The sequence below is a fragment of the Oncorhynchus masou genome, chromosome 9 (genome assembly GCF_036934945.1).
Source record: "Oncorhynchus masou masou isolate Uvic2021 chromosome 9, UVic_Omas_1.1, whole genome shotgun sequence".
NCBI lineage: Eukaryota > Metazoa > Chordata > Actinopteri > Salmoniformes > Salmonidae > Oncorhynchus > Oncorhynchus masou.
In genome coordinates, this window is record NC_088220.1 from 44,883,216 (window position 1) to 44,905,409 (window position 22,194).

At 43.4% G+C, this 22,194-nt stretch overlaps 1 protein-coding gene across 1 annotated transcript; it reads left to right on the top strand.

The window, feature by feature from the left end:
- The first annotated feature begins 12,768 nt into the window (after positions 1–12,768).
- ppid (peptidylprolyl isomerase D) lies at positions 12,769–22,167 on the top strand. Its single transcript, XM_064974113.1, has 10 exons — positions 12,769–12,940; positions 13,396–13,536; positions 14,195–14,301; positions 14,466–14,654; positions 14,831–14,953; positions 16,139–16,245; positions 16,440–16,584; positions 20,687–20,773; positions 21,327–21,369; positions 21,690–22,167. Exons 1-10 carry the CDS (start codon positions 12,856–12,858, stop codon positions 21,776–21,778), a joined length of 1,116 nt encoding a protein of 371 aa, XP_064830185.1. The 5' UTR covers positions 12,769–12,855; the 3' UTR covers positions 21,779–22,167.
- The last annotated feature ends 27 nt before the right edge of the window (positions 22,168–22,194 follow it).

The window sequence follows — 22,194 nt, forward strand, 5'->3', positions numbered from 1 at the left end:
ATAATCCCTAGCTGTGTGTTGCTGCTTTCCATGTTGTCTGTAGCTTGTGAGGTGTGGAAACACTTTGTTGCTTTTATGAATTTTGTCTTGCTGCTTTTTGTTCTATGTTGCTATGTCTGTGTGCTACGTCTTGCTTGTCCTATGTTGCTCTGTCTTGCTTGTCCTATGTTGCTATTGTCTATATTGTAATTGTTTTTAATAACCTGCCCAGGGACTGCGGTTGAAAATTAGCCAGCTGGCTAAAACCAGCACTTTTACTGAAACGTTGATTAATGTGCACTGTCCCTGTAAAAAAATAACTCAAACTCAATATAGCACCGTACAGGCACACAATCAATTGTGTGTCCATAAAACCAGGGTCCAGTTTACTTTTACCTGGTGAGCACAAGGCAATAATGTCACACAATCAGAAAAACCCCAACCCACATCCCTGCTACTTTCAGTCCAAAATCCCAAATCCAAGATGCAAACAGATTTGTAACTTGTCAGCTTGGGGATTTGAACTTGCAACCTTACGGTTACTAGTCCAATGCTCTAACCACTAGGCTACCCTGATAGGCTATAAGCATAATTGTGGTGATACTAACCTATATGATCTTACTATGATACTGCCTAAAAAAGAGAGATATCTTTGCCTAGCCAAATCGCTTTACCTGATGCATGTTTTGCTATGTAAGGGCTTATGTAAATGTGAATAAAGCCTGCAGCCTGCTCATCATCATTAGGATAATGTACAGTGCCTTGCGAAAGTATTCGGCCCCCTTGAACTTTGCGACCTTTTGCCACATTTCAGGCTTCAAACATAAAAATATAAAACTATTTTTTTGTGAAGAATCAACAACAAGTGGGACAATCATGAAGTGGAACGACATTTATTGGATATTTCAAACTTTTTTAACAAATCAAAAACTGAAAAATTGGGCATGCAAAATTATTCAGCCCCTTTACTTTCAGTGCAGCAAACTCTCTCCAGAAGTTCAGTGAGGATCTCTCAATGATCCAATGTTGACCTAAATGACTAATGATGATAAATACAATCCACCTGTGTGTAATCAAGTCTCCGTATAAATGCACCTGCACTGTGATAGTCTCAGAGGTCCGTTAAAAGCGCAGAGAGCATCATGAAGAACAAGGAACACACCAGGCAGGTCCGAGATACTGTTGTGAAGAAGTTTAAAGCCGGATTTGGATACAAAAAGATTTCCCAAGCCTTAAACATCCCAAGGAGCACTGTGCAAGCGATAATATTGAAATGGAAGGAGTATCAGACCACTGCAAATCTACCAAGACCTGGCCGTCCCTCTAAACTTTCAGCTCATACAAGGAGAAGACTGATCAGAGATGCAGCCAATAGGCCCATGATCACTCCGGATGAACTGCAGAGATCTACAGCTGAGGTGGGAGACTCTGTCCATAGGACAACAATCAGTCGTATATTGCACAAATCTGGCCTTTATGGAAGAGTGGCAAGAAAGCCATTTCTTAAAGATATCCATAAAAAGTGTCGTTTAAAGTTTGCCACAAGCCACCTGGGAGACACACCAAACATGTAGAAGAAGGTGTTCTGGTCAGATGAAACCAAAATTGAACTTTTTGGCAACAATGCAAAACGTTATGTTTGGCGTAAAAGCAACACAGCTCATCACCCTGAACACACCATCCCCACTGTCAAACATGGTGGTGGCAGCATCATGGTTTGGGCCTGCTTTTCTTCAGCAGGGACAGGGAAGATGGTTCAAATTGATGGGAAGATGGATGGAGCCAAATACAGGACCATTCTGGAAGAAAACCTGATGGAGTCTGCAAAAGACCTGAGACTGGGACGGAGATTTGTCTTCCAACAAGACAATGATCCAAAACATAAAGCAAAATCTACAATGGAATGGTTCAAAAATAAACATATCCAGGTGTTATAATGACCAAGTCAAAGTCCAGACCTGAATCCAATCGAGAATCTGTGGAAATAACTGAAAACTGCTGTTCACAAATGCTCTCCATCCAACCTCACTGAGCTCGAGCTGTTTTGCAAGGAGGAATGGGAAAAAATGTCAGTCTCTCGATGTGCAAAACTGATAGACATACCCCAAGTGACTTACAGCTGTAATCGCAGCAAAAGGTGGCGCTACAAAGTATTAACTTAAGGGGGCTGAATAATTTTGCACGGCCAATTTTTCAGTTTTTGATATGTTAAAAAAGTTTGAAATATCCAATAAATGTCGTTCCACTTCATGATTGTGTCCCACTTGTTGTTGATTCTTCACAAAAAAATACAGTTTTATATCTTTACGTTTGAAGCCTGAAATGTGGCAAAAGGTTGCAAAGTTCAAGGGGGCCGAATAATTTCGCAAGGCACTGTATGTCATTTACAGGTATGCCAGTCAGTTAACACCCCATCTACTGATAACATACAGCAGTTGCCATTGTTTCTCTGAAGCAGTTCCTACTCACCTAATCACATGCTAATAGTCTGAATCTTTCACCTACATTATAGGGCAAGCTATGGAATGCAAGTCTGGTATGGAATGGTGTTTTATTTCACACTGGAAGCAAAACCAAGAGAAAGCTAGAATAGTTTATGTATTGTTTTGACATTTAGATATAGACCTGAATTAGTCAGTCAGCAGTGAATTAAAGTGACAGTACAGCAGTGCATAGGTACGATTTAGACTCGACGAGAGTTCACCGTCCTCATAGCGTCAGAGTAAGTGCTATTAACGAGCCTTGCTGTTCTGGCCTTGATGAACCTCATCAGTTTACTTGAAGGGAAAGGCTTGAAGAAGGGATTGGCTGTTTTGTATTCGAGTGACTCTAGTAGACTGGACCCTAGTATTCTGGACACACAATGGATCGTTTTGCCTCTACAGTGCAACATTTTTACCGTATAGTGTCCAATGGCTCCATTCGTTTGACATTATTTGTCAGGCCAAGATGCATCTTTATGGCACAGATCAAGGCAGGCCTTGGACTGATTTAAATGTATAAAAGGTACAGCTGGCTCATCATCAAGTTCATCTAGGTCATTATCAGTCCATTTTTTACATTGTGTCTTTAAAATAACTAATCACCTATAGGCCTACAGTGTATTGCATTGCAGTGAATGGAGTGGGTGGAGTAGAAAGTGTTGCTGGGCATTTAGACCGCAGTCCACCATGGAATAACACCATAAATTCTACAGACCCTAGTGAGTAATCCAAACCCCAATTTAACTTTGGCACCTATAGTCATTTTTGCTCTATAAACCCATATGTATATGCCTATAGTGTATTGCATTGGGACCAATAGAGTTGGTGGAGTACAAAGTGTTGTTGGTCATATAGACCTCAGTCAAAAGAGAGAAATGTATTTTTAAACTATACAAGCTTCAGTGGTTACCTGTCATTCAGGGCCTCTCTGCCCCACCTGTTTAGCAAAAAAAAGCTTGTTTTTCATGTTATTTTGACATTCATATGTGTCATATCAGTTTGCAAACTATGTAAATAAAACAGAACAATTGAGTTAATAAAGCTGCATACAAACATGGTCTCCCCTTGGGCACTGCCATAGAGTTACATTATAAGTGCCCATCCAAGAAGTCTCAAGGTCATTGGCCACAGATAATATGACGTCAAATCAAGTTATATCTACCGTAGCTTTGATTGGACTGATCATGTCAACATACTTTCAAAATCTCAGATAGCAAGGTAGACAAGCATTCATAATCATGACTCAGCAATCAGCAATCTACTGGCAAATCCTTTTCAATTCTTGTCATATGAAAATAAATTATGGATAAAACTAAAACCTATCAGTGCTGATCGGCCATAAACATTACACAACAAGTTGGAAATCGCAAATTCAGCAATGAGGGGTTTGGAAGGAATCAGTGGCTAACTGCAAGCATTGCATAGCAATCACTAGCCTGCTATTCAGTGGAGTGGGTCTGGGTTTAAGGGTCTCTTTCCCAAGCTTAAAATAATAAACATTCATGCTGTCAATCCAGCATGACTTTTGCCGTGTTCAAAATAACTGGAAACTCAGAAATCTCAGACTTTAGTTAGTTCAAGACAGCTCGGAACTCTGAAAAGAATTTGCTCAAACTGGGAAAATACGTTTTGAACCGTCATCAAACTCGGAATTCCAAGTCGAGAACTCGGGTCTCTTTCTAGAGCTCCAACCTGAAGATCACTGACGTCATAAGTTCCCAGTTGTCTTGAAAGCAACATAAATCCAGAGAATACAACACTTTGATGACAAAATTTGCCCACAAGGACCAGCGCGCCACCTTCCTGTTTTTGTGACCACAGCACAACAAGGTGAGTCCAAAAATGTATTGTATGCTTCTGCATTAATTATATAATATGCTAGGGAGATATGTATCCTGTAGCTAAGAAACTAATAAGTGCACAGTGCATTTGGAAAGTATTTAGACCCCTTGACTTTTTCCACATTTTGTTACGTCACAGCCTTAATCTAAAATGGATAAAACTTTTTTTCCCTCATCAAATCTATACATAATAAACCATAATGACAAAGCAAAAAGTTTTTTAATTGTATTTTTTTAAATGTCTAAAAAATACAAAACTGAAATATCACATTTACATATTTACGTATTCCGAGCATTTACTCAGTGCTTTGTTGAAGCACCTTTGGCAGCGATTACAGCCTTGAGTCTTCTTGAGTATAACACTACAAGATCGGGTCCAAGTCTGGCCTCTGGCTGGGCCACTCAAGGACATTCAGAGACCTGTCCCGAAGCCTCTCCTGGTAGTCTTGGCTGTGTGCTTAGGGCCGTTGGAAGGTGAACCTTCACCCCAGTTTGAGGTCCTGAGCGCTCTGGAGCAGGTTTTCATCAAGAATCTCTCTGTACTTTGCTCCATTCATCGTTCCCTCGATCCTGACTAGTCTCACCTGCCGCTAAAAAACATCCCCACATCATGCTTCACCGTAGGGATGGTGCCAGGTTTCCTCCAGATGTGACGCTTGGCATTCAGACCAAAGAGTTCAGTCTTGGTTTCATCAGACCAGAGACTCTTGTTTCTCATGGTTGGAGAGTCATTCAGGTGCCTTTAGGCAAAATCCAAGCTACAAATGAATGCAAAATTGACATTGATCAGACATACAGTACCAGTTAAAAGTTGACACCGACTCATTCAAGGGTTTTTCTTTATTTCTACTATTTTCTACATTGTAGAATAATAGTGACGACATCAACACTATGAAGAAACACATGGAATCATTTAGTAACCAAAAAAGTATTGAACAAATCAAAACATATTTAAGATTCTTCAAAGTAGCCACCCTTTGCCTTGACAGCTTTGCACACTCTTGGCATAAAATAAAATGCTTGATGACATAACGAATGATAACTCGATTAATATACAGAGATCAGATAAGGGAGGTGGGATTGTGATTTCTAATACCAACATGTTTATCGGAAAAAATAATAGAAAATGTTACAAGAAATTGATTTTCGATCCTATCTCCAACTATAAAATTGAAGTGAATAAAGCCCTCGATAAAGGACTACAAAATAAATTGTCGACATTACAGGAATATAAATATCTTTCATGTGTGCTAGCCATACTCCCAACATGCTTTATCTGCCCTTAACCTTGTTCTGACCCCCGACACCAGTGTGATTACTACCTCTGAGCGTTTCGGTAGTTTGAGGTAGTCACCTCATACAATTGGGAGTATGGTTAGAAGGTACACTGTCCTCCTCTCAGCACATATCCATTAATACAGGTAACGAGTAGAGGACAGAGGAGCCTCTTAAAGAAGAAGTTACAGGTCTGTGAGAGCCAGAAATCTTGCTTGTTTGTAGGTGACCAAATACTTATTTTCCACCATAATTTGCAAATAAATTGATTGAAAATCATACAATGTGATTTTCTGGATTTTTTTTCTCATTTTGTCTGTCATAGTTGAAGTGTACCTATGATGAAAATTACAGGCCTCTCATCTTTTTAAGTGGGAGAACTTGCACAATTGGTGGCTGACTAAATTATTTTTGCCCCACTGTATGTAATGGGGAACTGATAAAAATAAACAATCAAAGGGCAAACAACAATTTCGCTGGTGTAAGCAGTTGTAAGTATTCACTCCATGGTGCTGAAAAGAAAGCTCTGCTGTTGGGACAGCTTTATGTAGGCCCCTGTTGGGCACCATTTGTAACTGTTATAGTGAAAATTACAGGCCTCTCATCTTTTTAAGTGGGAGAACTTGCACAATTGGTGGCTGACTAAATTATTTTTTGCCCTACTGTGTGTAATGGGGAACTGATAAAAATAAACAATCAAAGGGCAAACAATTCACACAATGAATGTGCAATAATTGGCAGGAGACAGTGGAGCACATTCTGGAGAGCTGAGTGCATGCATTCTGGAGAGAGATGCCTATATCTTTGCTACACACCCCTCCCCTCCTTGTTTTACCACTTTAAATTATACTCAAGACAGATTATCTTCACACATTTTAGATACTTTTCACTGATAGCTGCAACTCAATCATCTGCTAGGCCTATTGCCACGAGTGCTCCCCAAATTGCTGGCTTGCCAAATAGGCATAGGCCTCTACACTTGTGATTTGAAAGAATCCAGAGTATTTAAAAAAAAAGAAGAAGCTAATGGTCCTCTGTGGCTACATCAAGCTCTCTGGTAAAGTATTTTGAATGATTTAGACAGGAGAAACAATATAATTTTGGCAAAATATCAATTTACTTTAGGTGAAGCCAACTTCCGAACAGGGCACTGTGCGCTCGCCAACTGTACTTTCTAAATAGCAAGTGCTGAAACCAGAGATCGGACAGCCTAAAGAGAGGAGGTAAGGGCCCTGGGAGTGTGGTGCCAGGAAAATAACCTCTCACTCAATGTCGACAAAACAAAGGAGCTGATAGTGGACTTCAGGCAACCAGCAGTGGGACCACACTCCTATCCACGTCGACGGGACCGCAGTGGAACAGGTGGAAAGCTTCAAGTTCCTTGGCGTACACATCACGGACGATCGGAAATGGTCCACTCACACAGACAGTGTGGTGAAGAAAGCGCAACAGTGCCTCTTCAACCTCAGGAGGCGGGAAAAAAATGTTGCTTTGTGAAGGTTTTAGGTGCCAAGCCAAATTCTTTTCAGCCTCCTGAGGTTTAAGAGGCGCTGTTGCGCCCTCTCCACCACACTGTCTGTGTGGGTGGACCATTTCAGTTTGTCCGTGATGTGTACGCGAGGAACTTAACTTTCCACCTTCTCCACTGCTGTCCCATCGATGTGGATAGGGTGGTGCTCCATCTGCTGGTTCCTGAAGTCCACGATCATCTCCTTTTGTTTTGTTGACGTTGAGTGAGAGGTTGTTTTCCTGACACCACACTCCGAGGGCCCTCACCTCCTCCCTGTAGGCTGTCTCATCGTTGTTGGTGATCAAGCCCACTACTGTTGTCGTGTGCAAACTTGTTGATCCGGTTCCGGTTGGAGCGAGCGGCCGCATCTACACTTCGGTCCGCAGGTAGTATAACTTTTTATAACTTTTCATTACATTTCGTTATAGTACAACGGTTTGATTTGTCTAATCTTAGCAATTTCTTCTTAGCCAGCTACATAGCCGTCTTTGTATCAACGACAATTGCATAATTATCGTATTTCGTCGTCCTAACGTATCTGCCCAGCAGCTAGCTAAGCAGCTAGCTAAGCAGCTAAGCAGCTAGCTAACATCCACTGTCCACTAGCACTGTAGAAACTATTACACTCAACTGAACGACTCGATTAGCGTAGTGTCAGCTAGCTACATAGTTGTCTTCGTATCCAAGATAATTGTGCAGTTTAGAGTGTGTAGACTTAGAGTGATTATCTTAATTTACCGAGGTTAGCTAGCCAGCTATTTGTCGTCCTTAACGTAGGAAATGCTGCTAGCTAGCTAGCCAACAGCTAGCCAACCTCTACCGAATTGAACTCCAACTACCCGGTCAACATTCCGCGTCGTTCCACAGGTAGTATCACATTTTCATTTCACTTCATTACAGTACAACGGTTTGATTTGTTTGATCGTAGCTAGCCAGCTACATAGCCGTCTTTGTATCTAAGACATTGTGTAGTCTAGAGCGATTTTCTAGGTTAGCTGGCCAGCTATTGTCGTTCTTCTAACGTAGCTAGCCCCCGAATAGCAGCACTGTAGTAACTATTACAGTACAACGGTTTGTTTTGTTTGATCGTAGCTAGCTAGCTACATAGCCGTCTTTGTATCTAAGACAATTGTGTAGCCTAGAGCGATTTTCTAGGTTAGCCAGCCAGCTATTGTCGTTCTTTAAGTAACGGAACGCAATCAACCTTGCTAGCTAGCCAGCTAGCCCCCGAATAGCAGCACTGTAGAAACTATTACACTCGACGGAACGACTTGATTAGTGTAGTGTCAACATCGCAGCCACTACCAGCTAGCCTACTCCAGCAGTACTGTTTCATTTCAATCATTTTAGTCAATAAGATTCTTGCTATGTAAGCTTAACTTTCTGAACATTCGAGACGTGTAGTCCACTTGTCATTCCAATCTCCTTTGCATTAGCGTAGCCTCTTCTGTACCCTGTTAACTATGTGTCTATCTATCCCTGTTCTCTCCTCTCTGCACAGACCATACAAACGCTCCACACCGCGTGGCCGCGGCCACCCTAATCTGGTGGTCCCAGCGCGCACGACCCACGTGGAGTTCCTGGTCTCCGGTAGCCTCTGGAACTGCCGATCTGCGGCCAACAAGGCAGAGTTCATCTCAGCCTATGCCTCCCTCCAGTCCCTCGACTTCCTGGCACTGACGGAAACATGGATCACCACAGATAACACTGCTACTCCTACTGCTCTCTCTTCGTCCGCCCACGTGTTCTCGCACACCCCGAGAGCTTCTGGTCAGCGGGGTGGTGGCACCGGGATCCTCATCTCTCCCAAGTGGTCATTCTCTCTCTCTCCCCTTACCCATCTATCTATCGCCTCCTTTGAATTCCATGCTGTCACAGTTACCAGCCCTTTCAAGCTTAACATCCTTATCATTTATCGCCCTCCAGGTTCCTCGGAGAGTTCATCAATGAGCTTGATGCCTTGATAAGCTCCTTTCCTGAGGACGGCTCACCTCTCACAGTCCTTGGCGACTTTAACCTCCCCACGTCTACCTTTGACTCATTCCTCTCTGCCTCCTTCTTTCCACTCCTCTCCTCTTTTGACCTCACCCTCTCACCTTCCCCCCTACTCACAAGGCAGGCAATACGCTCGACCTCATCTTTACTAGATGCTGTTCTTCCACTAACCTCACTGCAACTCCCCTCCAAGTCTCCGACCACTACCTTGTATCCTTTTCCCTCTCGCTCTCATCCAACACTTCCCACACTGCCCCTACTCGGATGGTATCGCGCCGTCCCAACCTTCGCTCTCTCTCCCCCGCTACTCTTTCCTCTTCCATCCTTTCATCTCTTCCCTCTGCTCATACCTTCTCCAACCTTTCTCCTGACTCTGCCTCCTCAACCCTCCTCTCTTCCCTTTCTGCATCCTTTGACTCTCTATGTCCCCTATCCTCCAGGCCGGCTCGGTCCTCCCCTCCCGCTCCGTGGCTCGATGACTCATTGCGAGCTCACAGAACAGAGCTCCGGGCAGCCGAGCGGAAATGGAGGAAAACTCGCCTCCCTGCGGACCTGGCATCCTTTCACTCCCTCCTCTCTACATTTTCCTCCTCTGTCTCTGCTGCTAAAGCCACTTTCTACCACTCTAAATTCCAAGCATCTGCCTCTAACCCTAGGAAGCTCTTTGCCACCTTCTCCTCCCTTCTGAATCCTCCTCCCCCTCCCCCCCTCCTCCCTCTCTGCAGATGACTTCGTCAACCATTTTGAAAAGAAGGTCGACGACATCCGATCCTCGTTTGCTAAGTCAAACGACACCGCTGGTTCTGCTCACACTGCCCTACCCTGTGCTCTGACCTCTTTCTCCCCTCTCTCTCCAGATGAAATCTCGCTTCTTGTGACGGCCGGCCGCCCAACAACCTGCCCGCTCGACCCTATCCCCTCCTCTCTCCTCCAGACCATTTCCGGGGACCTTCTCCCTTACCTCACCTCGCTCATCAACTCATCCCTGACCGCTGGCTACGTCCCTTCCGTCTTCAAGAGAGCGAGAGTTGCACCCCTTCTGAAGAAACCTACACTCGATCCCTCCGATGTCAACAACTACAGACCAGTATCCCTTCTTTCTTTTCTCTCCAAAACTCTTGAACGTGCCGTCCTTGGCCAGCTCTCCCTCTATCTCTCTCAGAATGACCTTCTTGATCCAAATCAGTCAGGTTTCAAGACTAGTCATTCAACTGAGACTGCTCTTCTCTGCATCACGGAGGCGCTCCGCACTGCTAAAGCTAACTCTCTCTCCTCTGCTCTCATCCTTCTAGACCTATCGGCTGCCTTCGATACTGTGAACCATCAGATCCTCCTCTCCACCCTCTCCGAGTTGGGCATCTCCGGCGCGGCCCACGCTTGGATTGCGTCCTACCTGACAGGTCGCTCCTACCAGGTGGCGTGGCGAGAATCTGTCTCCTCGCCACGCGCTCTCACCACTGGTGTCCCCCAGGGCTCTGTTCTAGGCCCTCTCCTATTCTCGCTATACACCAAGTCACTTGGCTCTGTCATAACCTCACATGGTCTCTCCTATCATTGCTATGCAGACGACACACAATTAATCTTCTCCTTTCCCCCTTCTGATGACCAGGTGGCGATCGCATCTCTGCATGTCTGGCAGACATATCAGTGTGGATGACGGATCACCACCTCAAGCTGAACCTCGGCAAGACGGAGCTGCTCTTCCTCCCGGGGAAGGACTGCCCGTTCCATGATCTCGCCATCACGGTTGACAACTCCATTGTGTCCTCCTCCCAGAGCGCTAAGAACCTTGGCGTGATCCTGGACAACACCCTGTCGTTCTCAACCAACATCATGGCGGTGGCCCGTTCCTGTAGGTTCATGCTCTACAACATCCGCAGAGTACGACCCTGCCTCACACAGGAAGCGGCGCAGGTCCTAATCCAGGCACTTGTCATCTCCCGTCTGGATTACTGCAACTCGCTGTTGGCTGGGCTCCCTGCCTGTGCCATTAAACCCCTACAACTCATCCAGAACGCCGCAGCCCGTCTGGTGTTCAACCTTCCCAAGTTCTCTCACGTCACCCCGCTCCTCCGCTCTCTCCACTGGCTTCCAGTTGAAGCTCGCATCCGCTACAAGACCATGGTGCTTGCCTACGGAGCTGTGAGGGGAACGGCACCGCAGTACCTCCAGGCTCTGATCAGGCCCTACACCCAAGCAAGGGCACTGCGTTCATCCACCTCTGGCCTGCTCGCCTCCCTACCATTGAGGAAGTACAGTTCCCGCTCAGCCCAGTCAAAACTGTTCGCTGCTCTGGCCCCCCAATGGTGGAACAAACTCCCTCACGACGCCAGGACAGCGGAGTCAATCACCACCTTCCGGAGACACCTGAAACCCCACCTCTTCAAGGAATACCTAGGATAGGATAAGTAATCCTTCTCACCCCCCCTTAATGACTTAGATGCACTATTGTAAGTGGCTGTTCCACTGGATGTCAGAAGGTGAATTCACCAATTTGTAAGTCGCTCTGGATAAGAGCGTCTGCTAAATGACTTAAATGTAAATGTAAATGATCGATTTGGAGGCGTGCATGGCCACGCAGTCATGGGTGAACAGGGAGTACAGGAAGGGGCTGATCACCCACCCTTGTGGGGCCCCAGTGTTGAGGATCAGCGAAGTGGAGATGTTTCCTACCTTCACCACCCGGGGCGGCCCGTCAGGAAGTCCAGGACCCAATTGCACAGGAACCCCCCCCCCCCTATCTGAGATACCTACTGCAACCCTCATCCTCCACATTCAACAACCGTTCTGCCAGTCACATTCTGTTAAAAGTCCACAAAGCACACACATCCCTGGTTTGCTCCTCTTTTCAGTTTTCTGCAAATAGCGACTGGAACGAGCTGCAATGAATACTCAAACTGGACAGTTTTATCTCCATCTCTACATTCAAAGACTCAAACATGGACATTGTTACTAACACTTACTTATTGTTGTCTCTTCCTTTTTGCCCTTTGTGCTGTTGTCTGTGCCTATCAATGTTTGTACCATGTTATTGGCGCAGCAGTCTAAGGCACTGCATCTCACTGCAAGAGGCATCATTGCAGTCCCTGGTTTGAATCCAGGCTGCATCACATCCGGCCGTAACTGAGATTCCCATAGAGCGGCGCACAATTGGCCCAGCGTCGTCCAGGTTTGGCCGGGGTAGGCCGTCATTGTAAATAAGAATTTGTTCTTAACTGACTTGCCAAGTTAAATAAAGGTTAAATACATTTTTAAAAGTAGTGAGTAATCCCAACCCCGCTTTTACTTCGGCACCGAGAATTGTTTTCTCTTTAAGCCAATATGTCAATTGTAGGCCAACAGTTTATTTCATTAATGGAGTATAAAGTATTGCTGGCCATAAAGACCTCAGTCCCGCATGAAGGAACACCATACAGATCCTAGTGAGGAATCCTAACCCCACTTTTACTTCAGCACCTAGAATAGTTTTCTCTCCATAAGAGTACTGCGTTGGGGGCATTCATTTTACCTTGGAACATGTTTTAAAACCCACATTAAATGCAAATATCACTTAAATATGAACAAATATTCATCATTATTAATGTGTAGACAATGTTTCATAAATAAATACAGGTTAATGACACTTTTGTACTATTACGTGAGGGGGCTTTTATTTGTAATTTTTCGGAAATTCCGTGACCCGGAAGTTCATTTTGAGTGTTGCTGACGAGTCGCTGATAACTAGGAGTATTGTGGAAGTAACTTTAGCGAGCTGACGTTTAGAATTTTAGAAATGTCTAACGCAACACCCGTGACCAAGCCTTCAAACAAAGAAAACCCCCGTGTCTTCTTTGATGTAGACATTGGTGGTGAAAGAGGTTAGGATATTTTCAATAAAGCGCTGTTAGTCATTTAACTGGACACGCTAGGCTAATGGCAAGCTAGCAGCGCCGGGTGGTTTCTAGAAAAAGCACATTCATGCTAGCTAGCATGATCTTAAATTAACGTTACAGCGACCAATGTATATTAAAGTACACATTTGTAATTCCTATGCTATTTTAAACCATTTAGGTACTTGTATTGTTAGCTATTTTTTACTGTCTAAATATAACAAGTTAGTCTAATTTGTGAATATCCATTCGCCTGATACATTAACGTTCCATTCGAAGCAACAAGCACGTGCTGTCATGTTTTTCGTAAATATTCAACACTCCAGTGTCTACCAGATTAGCTAGTTGAGGACTAAAAGGCTTGTTTTTGAGTTACATCTAATTTGAAATTGCATTTTTTAAAGACCAACTATCCACATAATGTCATGCTATGTTCTCACCAGTTGGCCGAATCGTGTTCGAGCTGTTTGCTGACGTTGTCCCCAAAACCGCTGAAAACTTTCGAGCACTCTGTACTGGAGAGAAGGGAACTGGCAAAACCACAGGAAAACCACTCCATTTCAAAGGATGTCCTTTCCACAGGAGTAAGTATTGTGCATTTCCACTGTTTGTTAGCCAGCAGATCGTACCTGCTTGCTTACAGCCGGTCTAGTTAAGCAATAAGGCCTGAGGAAGTGTGGTATATGGATAATATACTAATGCTAAGGGCTGTTCTGTAGCACGACGCAACTCGGAGTGCCTGGACACAGTCCTTAGACGTGGTATATTGGCCATATATTACAAACACCAAATTAGCCTTTATTGCTATTATAAACTGGTTACCAATGCAATTAGAGCAGTAAAACTAAAAATTGTGTCATACCCGTTGTATGGCTGAATGACATGGTATATCAGACCATAATCAGAATTCAGGGCTCAACCACCCAGTTTATGATGATCAATATGGGCTATTTATCAATGTTTTGTCAACAGGAGGAAGCAGCAACGGCATAATTTTCTAATTACATTTTTGGACTATAAATAGAATTGTAAACATTAATTTCCAGTGCTATTGTACTTAATCAGGTAAAGACTGCTGAATGAGTCCAAAAATGTGTTGTGATTTAGCTTGATGATATACCAGAAATCACCAAAACTATATATAGATCACATCTATATTGCGGTAGTACATCCATTTTATGGTTACAAACTGCAGTAAGATCAATAATGACCACAAACATGTACGCTGTCAATCAATTTAAGTTATCAAGCAGTTCATGATCCAGGGAGGAGATTTCTCCAATCAGAACGGCACTGGAGGGGAGAGCATCTATGGGGAGAAGTTTGAAGATGAGAACTTCCATTACAAGGTAAGGATTTTCATAATGACTTGGAATAATATAGGAGATTTTCTTGACCAGTATAAAGTCTGGGCTTTAGTCATATGAATAACTCCTGGCCCTTAGCATGACAAATTATTTATGTTTTCTTGGTCATCATTGAATTAACATGTGGGTGTCTGTGTCCTCTCCAGCACGACAAAGAGGGCTTGCTGAGTATGGCCAATTCTGGACCCGCCACCAATGGCTCCCAGTTCTTCATCACCACTGTGCCCACTGCTCATCTAGATGGCAAACACGTTGTCTTTGGACAAGTCTTGAAGGGGTTAGGGCTGGTGAAAACACTGGAGGCCATAGAGACTAACGAGGACACACCTCTCAAGGTCAATCAATGAGTATAACTACCACTCCATTGCTACATTCAGTAACATTAACGCAGCAGCAAGCTGTATGTTTTGCCTTGCAGCAGGTAGATTACCTAGTATTTTTCTGTAGTGTGTGACACTTGTGAAATGCTCATCGTGTATTTACAGTTTTGCTCTTGGTTCTTTCCCCATAGCCCTGTGTCATTGCAGAGTGTGGTGAGCATAAACATGGAGACAACTGGGGAGTAGCCCCGAACGACGGCTCAGGGGACACCCATCCAGACTACCCAGAGGACGCCGACGTTGATTTAAAAGATGTTAGTAGTCCTACCTCATTTTCTCTCTAAACGCTTCTCTGAAGATACCCATGCTGACGTTCTATTTTTTATTTTGGTTATTGTCAGTCTCAAAAGGTGATCTTATGAAAAAAATATATAATATAGCTCCATTATCTTTTCCACATACTTTATATCTGTTTTTAGTTTACACTGACATTTTACAATCACGGAAATTATAACGCCTCTTCATATCTTTTGGAGTGGCGGGCTGCCTCTGCTAAATTTATGTAGGGGAAACACTGGTTGCACCTGTATTACTGTACCTCGATTCCACCTCGCAATGTTTGCATTTCCTTCTCATTTAACTTCTAAAAGTGTTGCCATATAGGACTTTGCTGCTGTCGCTTGCCTTTCTCTGCCTTTTCCCCAACTGTTAACGACAATAATGTAGTGGCGGAGATTCTACTCTAAAATAATACTGTCCTCAACTCCTTGCACGTCGACTCCCATTTCTGAGTGTCAAGATTGGATTTCCGCTTGGAATCGACTACAAAGATTCTGTATTTTTTGGAACGGAGGAGACAGATTAGATGCAGAGAACAAAAACACTTGTCTTTCATAGTGAGCTAGCGAGAGAGGGGAGGGGCACAGTACAGGCAGGTCGGCCACTAGCTAGACATTCAGAACCGTGCACTAGGCCTATCTAGAGGCAATTAAAAGGTGTATCTTGCAATGGAATGCTGCATTTCGCAATGTCTTGGCTTGCAATGTCTCGCAACTTCAGTAGGTTATGATGTTCTTCATTTGCAAAGAGCAGGTGAGCCAGTGTGCGAGAGTGGAGGAGGCAGGCTGAAAGAACCGCACATTCACAAAAAATTGCAGAAAGTTAGCCTCTTCCTCTCTGGTTCTATTTAAATTACACAACTTTCTCCAGGCCTTTATAGCCTATTGTCTAGTTAGGCTATGACTAGGAAAATAATATGCTTTGTGATAACTGCACTGTGATTTTAATTTTATGGATTTTGTATTCTTTTTTGGTTAGGGGTGTTAACGTTAAGGATCCCGATTTAGTTTAAATGTTCACACCCCTATTATGTGGATTGATTTATTTAGTCAAAATGAAGTGTGACATGAACTATGAATTTCTGTGATTATGAAATGCTGATGCAGCACTGATTGTGAAAATAGCATAAAAGTCTCATACTTGTTTGTTTTTTTGGTTAGGTTGACATAGTCCTATGTGTTGCTGAGGATATTAAGAATATTGGGAACAACTTTTTCAAGAACCAAGACTGGCAGTCTGCAATCAAGAAGTACTCCAAAGCTCTCAGGTGAAATGTTGTCCAGGGTTCACTCCACTCGCACTGTGATTTACTGTGTGTGTGTGTGTGTGTACTAGGCCTGCTTGTGTCACAGCATGACATGCATTTGAATGCACAATGACTATAGGAGTTATCCAAATGGCACAAACCGATCTGGGACCAGCCTAGCAAAGGACTGAATGGTGAAACGTGTCACTTGCCAGGTATCTGGCAGTTGCCGGTGATGAGCAGGAGATTGAGAAAGCCCAGGCGAAGCTGGAGCCCACGGCGGTGAGCTGCATTCTCAACACCGCTGCCTGTAAACTGAAGATGCAGCTCTGGCAGGAAGCTATGGACAGCTGTGACGAGGTAAGTAATTTAGGCCAAACATGGGGGCATTGCACAGTCCTGTGCAGACAAAAATGTTTGTTTTTCACAAGTGTAGCATAGGTTGTTTACTCTGCAAACAACATGTCCACTCCTACAATGAGAACGGTTAAAGACTGGAATAATATATTGAATGCCTTAACAGACATAACCGTAACCAACCAAACATTGTAGATTAGGAATTAATGGTAAATGTAATACCGGTGATATATGTAATGGTAACTTGAGACACTAACAATCGAAAGCAAACAATTCACACAATGAAGTTATAAAACAATGAATGTGCACAAATTGGTGGGAGAGAGCGCATTCTGGAGAGAGACGTGCATTGTGCAGCCACACCCCTTCTTGGACTGTGCCATCCCCTAGGCCTACGCAATGGATTCGTTCACTTCAATTGGCACGAATAAGACAGGTTTCTCGTGTGCCCTAAATATATATATATATATATATGTTACTGCTCAACCCAAAAAATCTTGGACGACCAACAGCGTATCGACCAAGCAATTGACCCGTCGAATAATTGGTGTCAGACCTACTCAGTCACAGGAGATGTGGTATGGTTATGGGATTTCTTTTTTTAAATAAAGTGGATTAGAAATTATGCAAACAATTTAAAATTGCAAGAAAAATATTTTAGGCCAGCTGAAATCCTAGATGCCAGCCCCATCACACTTCCACCACTCGACTACGGTACAACTGTTTATTAGTGGCAAAGATTCAAAGGCCATTCGTGGTCAGCACTATAAAAGTCTTTATGGAACTCATTGTGAATGCAACTGAGGATATGTTTTTGTAGAGTACCATAATATTTCTAGTTAAATCTGTAGATAAACATTCTTATTCAGTATTTATGGCGCCGGGGGGATGGCTGCCGTTTTACTTGCTCCAAACCAATTGTGACCTGTTTCAGGAAACTAGGCGTATGTCGCAAGTCACAACTTCACAGGAGAGCCATTTAAAAAAAAAAAAAAAAAAATGTTTGCCCTGTTTTCTCCCCAATTTTGTGGTATCCAATTGTTTTTAGTAGCTTGTCTCATCGCTACAACTCCCGTACGGGCTCGGGAGAGACGAAGGTTGAAAGTCATGCGTCCTCCGATACACAACCCAACCAAGCGCGCATCCAACCCGGAAGCCAGCCGCACCAATGTGTCGGAGGAAACACTGTGCACCTGGCAACCTTGGTTAGCGCGCACTGCGCCCGGCCCGCCACAGGAGTCGCTGGTGCGCAATGAGACAAGGACATCCCTACCGGCCAACCCCTCCTTAACCCGGGGAACCGGGAGCGAACCAAAGAGTCTCTGATGGCACAGCTGGCGCTGCAGTACAGCGCCCTTAACCACTGCGCCACCCGGGAGGCCAGGAGAGCCATTTTAAAGTTATTTTATTTACCAAATTGCGTTTTTTGGCAGAAATGCCTTCTGCAACATCAATTGTCATGTGCCTTAATAATATACTTGTATGCCATCTGTAAATATGAATAAAATTGTTAAATTACTAGCCTTGTTGGTTAAGCCACAGAAGAAGAAAAAACCTTCACACTCGCCATGATTGTCTGAGATGAGTGGGCTGAACTTGCCGAGAGAGGAGTTTGGATTGGTCTGCCATATAGAAGGCTTTTGTCTATTTGAGCTGGTCAGTCTGTGTTGGTAATCCTGTCGAACGCGGCTTTTTATAACAATGTGTAGTGGAGCTGTTTAAGTGTTGCTCTCCACTTTCTAGAGGATCAAGTTTTGAAATCAGTGGAATTAAGAATATGATAGCTAAAGAGATGGAGAAACAACTCCGGATTACATCTTCAAACTAAGGGAAACCTTGGCATAGCATCTGTGACAGGGAGACGCATCCATCATGCATGATGATGTATAAGATAGATTTTCAGATATTACACGTGTCTAATTTTGACCAAGTGGTTTCATTTCAAGTTATGTTAGTTAGCTAGCTAACAGTACACTTAGCTGGCTGACTCCCTAGCTAACGTTACGTGTATGACATTATTATTTGTATCCCAGAACTGTTTGCTTTGCTAGTTAGAGCCTAATGTTAGCTAGCTATCATTTGAACCTGGTTGGTTAGCTCTCAGCAGATTCATGCAGGGTAGTAACAACATGATTTGGCACTAATTCATTGTTGTTTAACTAGCTAACGTTAGCTGGTTGGCTCATTAGCTAACGTGACGTGTGTGCAGATGGACGTGGTACCTTCAGGCGTTTGGAAATTGCTCTCAAGGATGAACCAGACTTGTGGAGGTCTACAATTTTTTTATGGGGTCTTGGCTGATTTCTTTAGATTTTCCCATGATGTCAAGCAAAGAGGCACTGAGTTTGAAGGTAGGCCTTGAAATACATCCACAGGTACACCTCCAATTGACTCAAATGATGTCAATTAGCCTATCAGAAGCTTCTAAAGCCATAATTTTCTGGAATTTTCTAAGCTGTTTAAAGGCACAGTCAACTTAGTGAATGTACACTTCTGACCCACTGGAATTGTGATACAGTGAATAATAAGTTAAATAATCCATCTGTAAACAATTGTTGGAAAAATTACTTGTCATGCACAAAGTAGATGTTCTGACTTGCCAAAACTAGGTTGTTAACAAGACATTTGTGGAGTGGTTGATAAACAAGTTTTAATGACTCCAACATAAGTGTATGTAAACATCTGACTTCAACTGTACATGTTTCAAGCAGACCACCATAGCCCGTTTCCAAGAAAGTAACCTACCTCAATGACTACTGCCCCGCATGGCTCACATCAACAATATCATCACGGAAACCCACAGATGACGCAGTCACACTCCACACTGCCCTTTCCCACCTGGATAAAAGGAACACCTATGTGAGAATGCTGTTCATTGATTACAGCTCAGCGTTCAACACCATAGTGCCCTCCATGCTCATTACTAAGCTAAGGACCCAGGGACTAAACTGGATCCCTTTGCAACTGGATCCTGGACTTCCTGAAGGGCCGTTCCCAGGTGGTAACGATAGGCAACAACACATCTGCCACGCTGATTCTCAACATGGGGGACACTCAGGGATGCGTGCTTAGTTTCCTCTTGTACTCCCTATTCGTCCATGACATCAACACCATTAACTTTGCTGACGACACAACGGTGGTAGTCCTGACCACCGACAATGAGACAGTCTCTATAGGGAGGAGGTCAGAGGCCTGACAGTGTGGTGCCAGGACAACAACCTCTCCCTCAACGTAACCAAGACTAAGGAGATGATTGTGGACTACAGGAAAAGGTGGGCTGAACAGGCCCCCATTCACATCGGCGGGGCTGTAGTGGAGCAGGTCGAGAGTTTCAAGTTCCTTGGTGTCCACGTCACCAACAAACTATCATGTCCAAACACACCTAGAAAGTCGTGAATAGGGCACGACAATGCCTTTCCCCCTCAGAAGACTGAAAAGAGCCGGCATGGGTCCCCAGATCCTCAAAATGTTCTACAGCTGCACCATCGAGAGCATCCTGACCGGTTGCATCACCTTCTGGTATAGCAACTGCTACAGAGGGTAGTGCTTACATCACTGGGGCCAAGCTTCCTGCCATCCATGACCTATATACTTGGCTGGGTCAGAGGAAGGTCAATTCTTTTTGTCATAGACTGTTCTCTCTGCTACCGCATGGCAAGCGGTACCGGAGTGCCAAATCTATGTCCAAAAGGCTCCTTAACAGCTTCTAAGCCCAAGCCATAAGACTGCTGAACAATTAATCAAATGGCCAGTTGGACTATTTGCACTGCTGCTACTCGCTGTTTATTATCTATGCATAGTCACTTTACCCCTACCTACATGTCCATATTACCTTGACTAACCTCTATCCCCGCACATTGACCTTTTACCGGTACCACCTGTATATAGCCTCAATGTTATTGTGTACCTTTATTTTTCTTAACTCTATTTTCTGAAAACTGCATTGTTGGTTAAGGGCTTGTCAGTAAGCATTTCACAGTTTGGTCTACACCTGTTGTATTCGGCGCATGTGACAAGTATAATTTGATTAGGAAGGGAAAGAAACACTGAGAAGTACAGTCACTATTTAGTCTGATTTATGTATGTTTGCTTGTTGTTTTTTTAGGCACTGGAGTTGAACCAGAAAAACACTAAAGCTCTGTTCAGGAGGGCCCAGGCCTGGCAGGGACTGAAGGAGTACAGTAAAGCTATGGTAAAGAAAAAGTTGATATACACTCTTATCATACCAATCATGACTTCAGAATGTGAACCATTTGTCCCAGCCTAACAAAAATGGGCTTTCTGGACTGGAACCCATGCGACAAGGATATTTTACTCCACCGATTCATATGGGTTTATTTGCACTAAAACATTGCTTCCAAAGAGTTGGGGCGAAACAATGGTCACCCGGCCTGTGTATTGGTATAAAACTGAGGAATGGGCCTGGAGAAATGTAACCACTCAAATACGGACTGACCATCCATTATATCGTCATTTTAACCATGTTCTGACGCTATACAGTGTTTTACATTGGTGTAAAACAAGTATGTATTTTGGGTTCTGATGGGGTACGACTATTGAACTAAGCTCATGAGGCATTTATAAATGATATTCTTCAAGAATGAAATATTCATTTGTAAGTCCAAAAATGGATGTAGCAACTGAGGATTCCAGCTTTAAATCTGGAATTGGAGGAAGTGGTCAATAGCTGGATCATTGGAGTTTGACTTGTCTGTCAACTCTAAAATATTTCTCACCTTTTGCAGAGTGATCTGAAGAAAGCTCAAGAAATAGCACCAGAGGACAAAGGTTGGTACTGCTTCTTTATGGTAACAATCAATCCAGGGGATCATTTGTGTCCTTATGGCAGCATTTACACAGGCAGCCCAAGGATAATCTATTGCCCAATTAGTGGAAAAAATATTAATAATTGAGCTGCCTGTGTAAATGTAGCCATATTCTAAAGACTAACTAGAACTTAGAATAAATGGTCAATAGTGAGAGCAGTATGATGCTCAAAGTAACTTATTTACAAAACCCCTTCATGACATGCAACAGTTTTGCCATTTCGTTGTGATAGGTTGTTTTCCTTGCCTGACAAGTGAATTTACTTGTTCATCCTTTGACAGCGATTGGAAACGAGATGAAGAGAGTCCAGTTGAAAGTGAAGGAGGAAAAGGAGAAAGAGAAGCAAATCTATGCAAAAATGTTTGCTTGAAGATCAGACAATCATTTTTGATAAAGTTCACTCGCCAATAATGAGTTATTTCTGTAAGGCAGCTAGCTACAATCAGGTCCCAATTGAAAACCACCACAGTATAATATTGGCTGTTGTTGAAAGTTATTTGTGTGGCACACAAGGGTAGCTGAAAATTAAGTATGGAGGAAGCTTAACCCTGTCAGCATTTTGTTTGAGTATTTCACTGTATTCATTATTTGGAGTGTTATGTCAATGATACTCATGTTTACAAAGAACTACTGTAATATCCCTTTGTCTGAATGTTTAAGATCCAAGCCATAAAACTGTGGTTGGTTTGTTAAGACTCATTCTGGAATTTGCCTACTCCACCTGTATGCGGTGCAATTAAATTCTACCTGAACATTCAATGAGAGCTGTGATTTGTAGATTAAGCT

Excerpts from the sequence above, each read along its gene's own strand:
- ppid (XM_064974113.1), top strand. The coding sequence starts at position 12,856 with ATGTCTAACGCAACACCCGTGACCAAGCCTTCAAACAAAGAAAACCCC. Across the intron at positions 12,941-13,395 it reads AGACATTGGTGGTGAAAGAG|TTGGCCGAATCGTGTTCGAG; the intron begins GTTAGGATATTT and ends TGTTCTCACCAG. Across the intron at positions 14,302-14,465 it reads ATGAGAACTTCCATTACAAG|CACGACAAAGAGGGCTTGCT; the intron begins GTAAGGATTTTC and ends TGTCCTCTCCAG.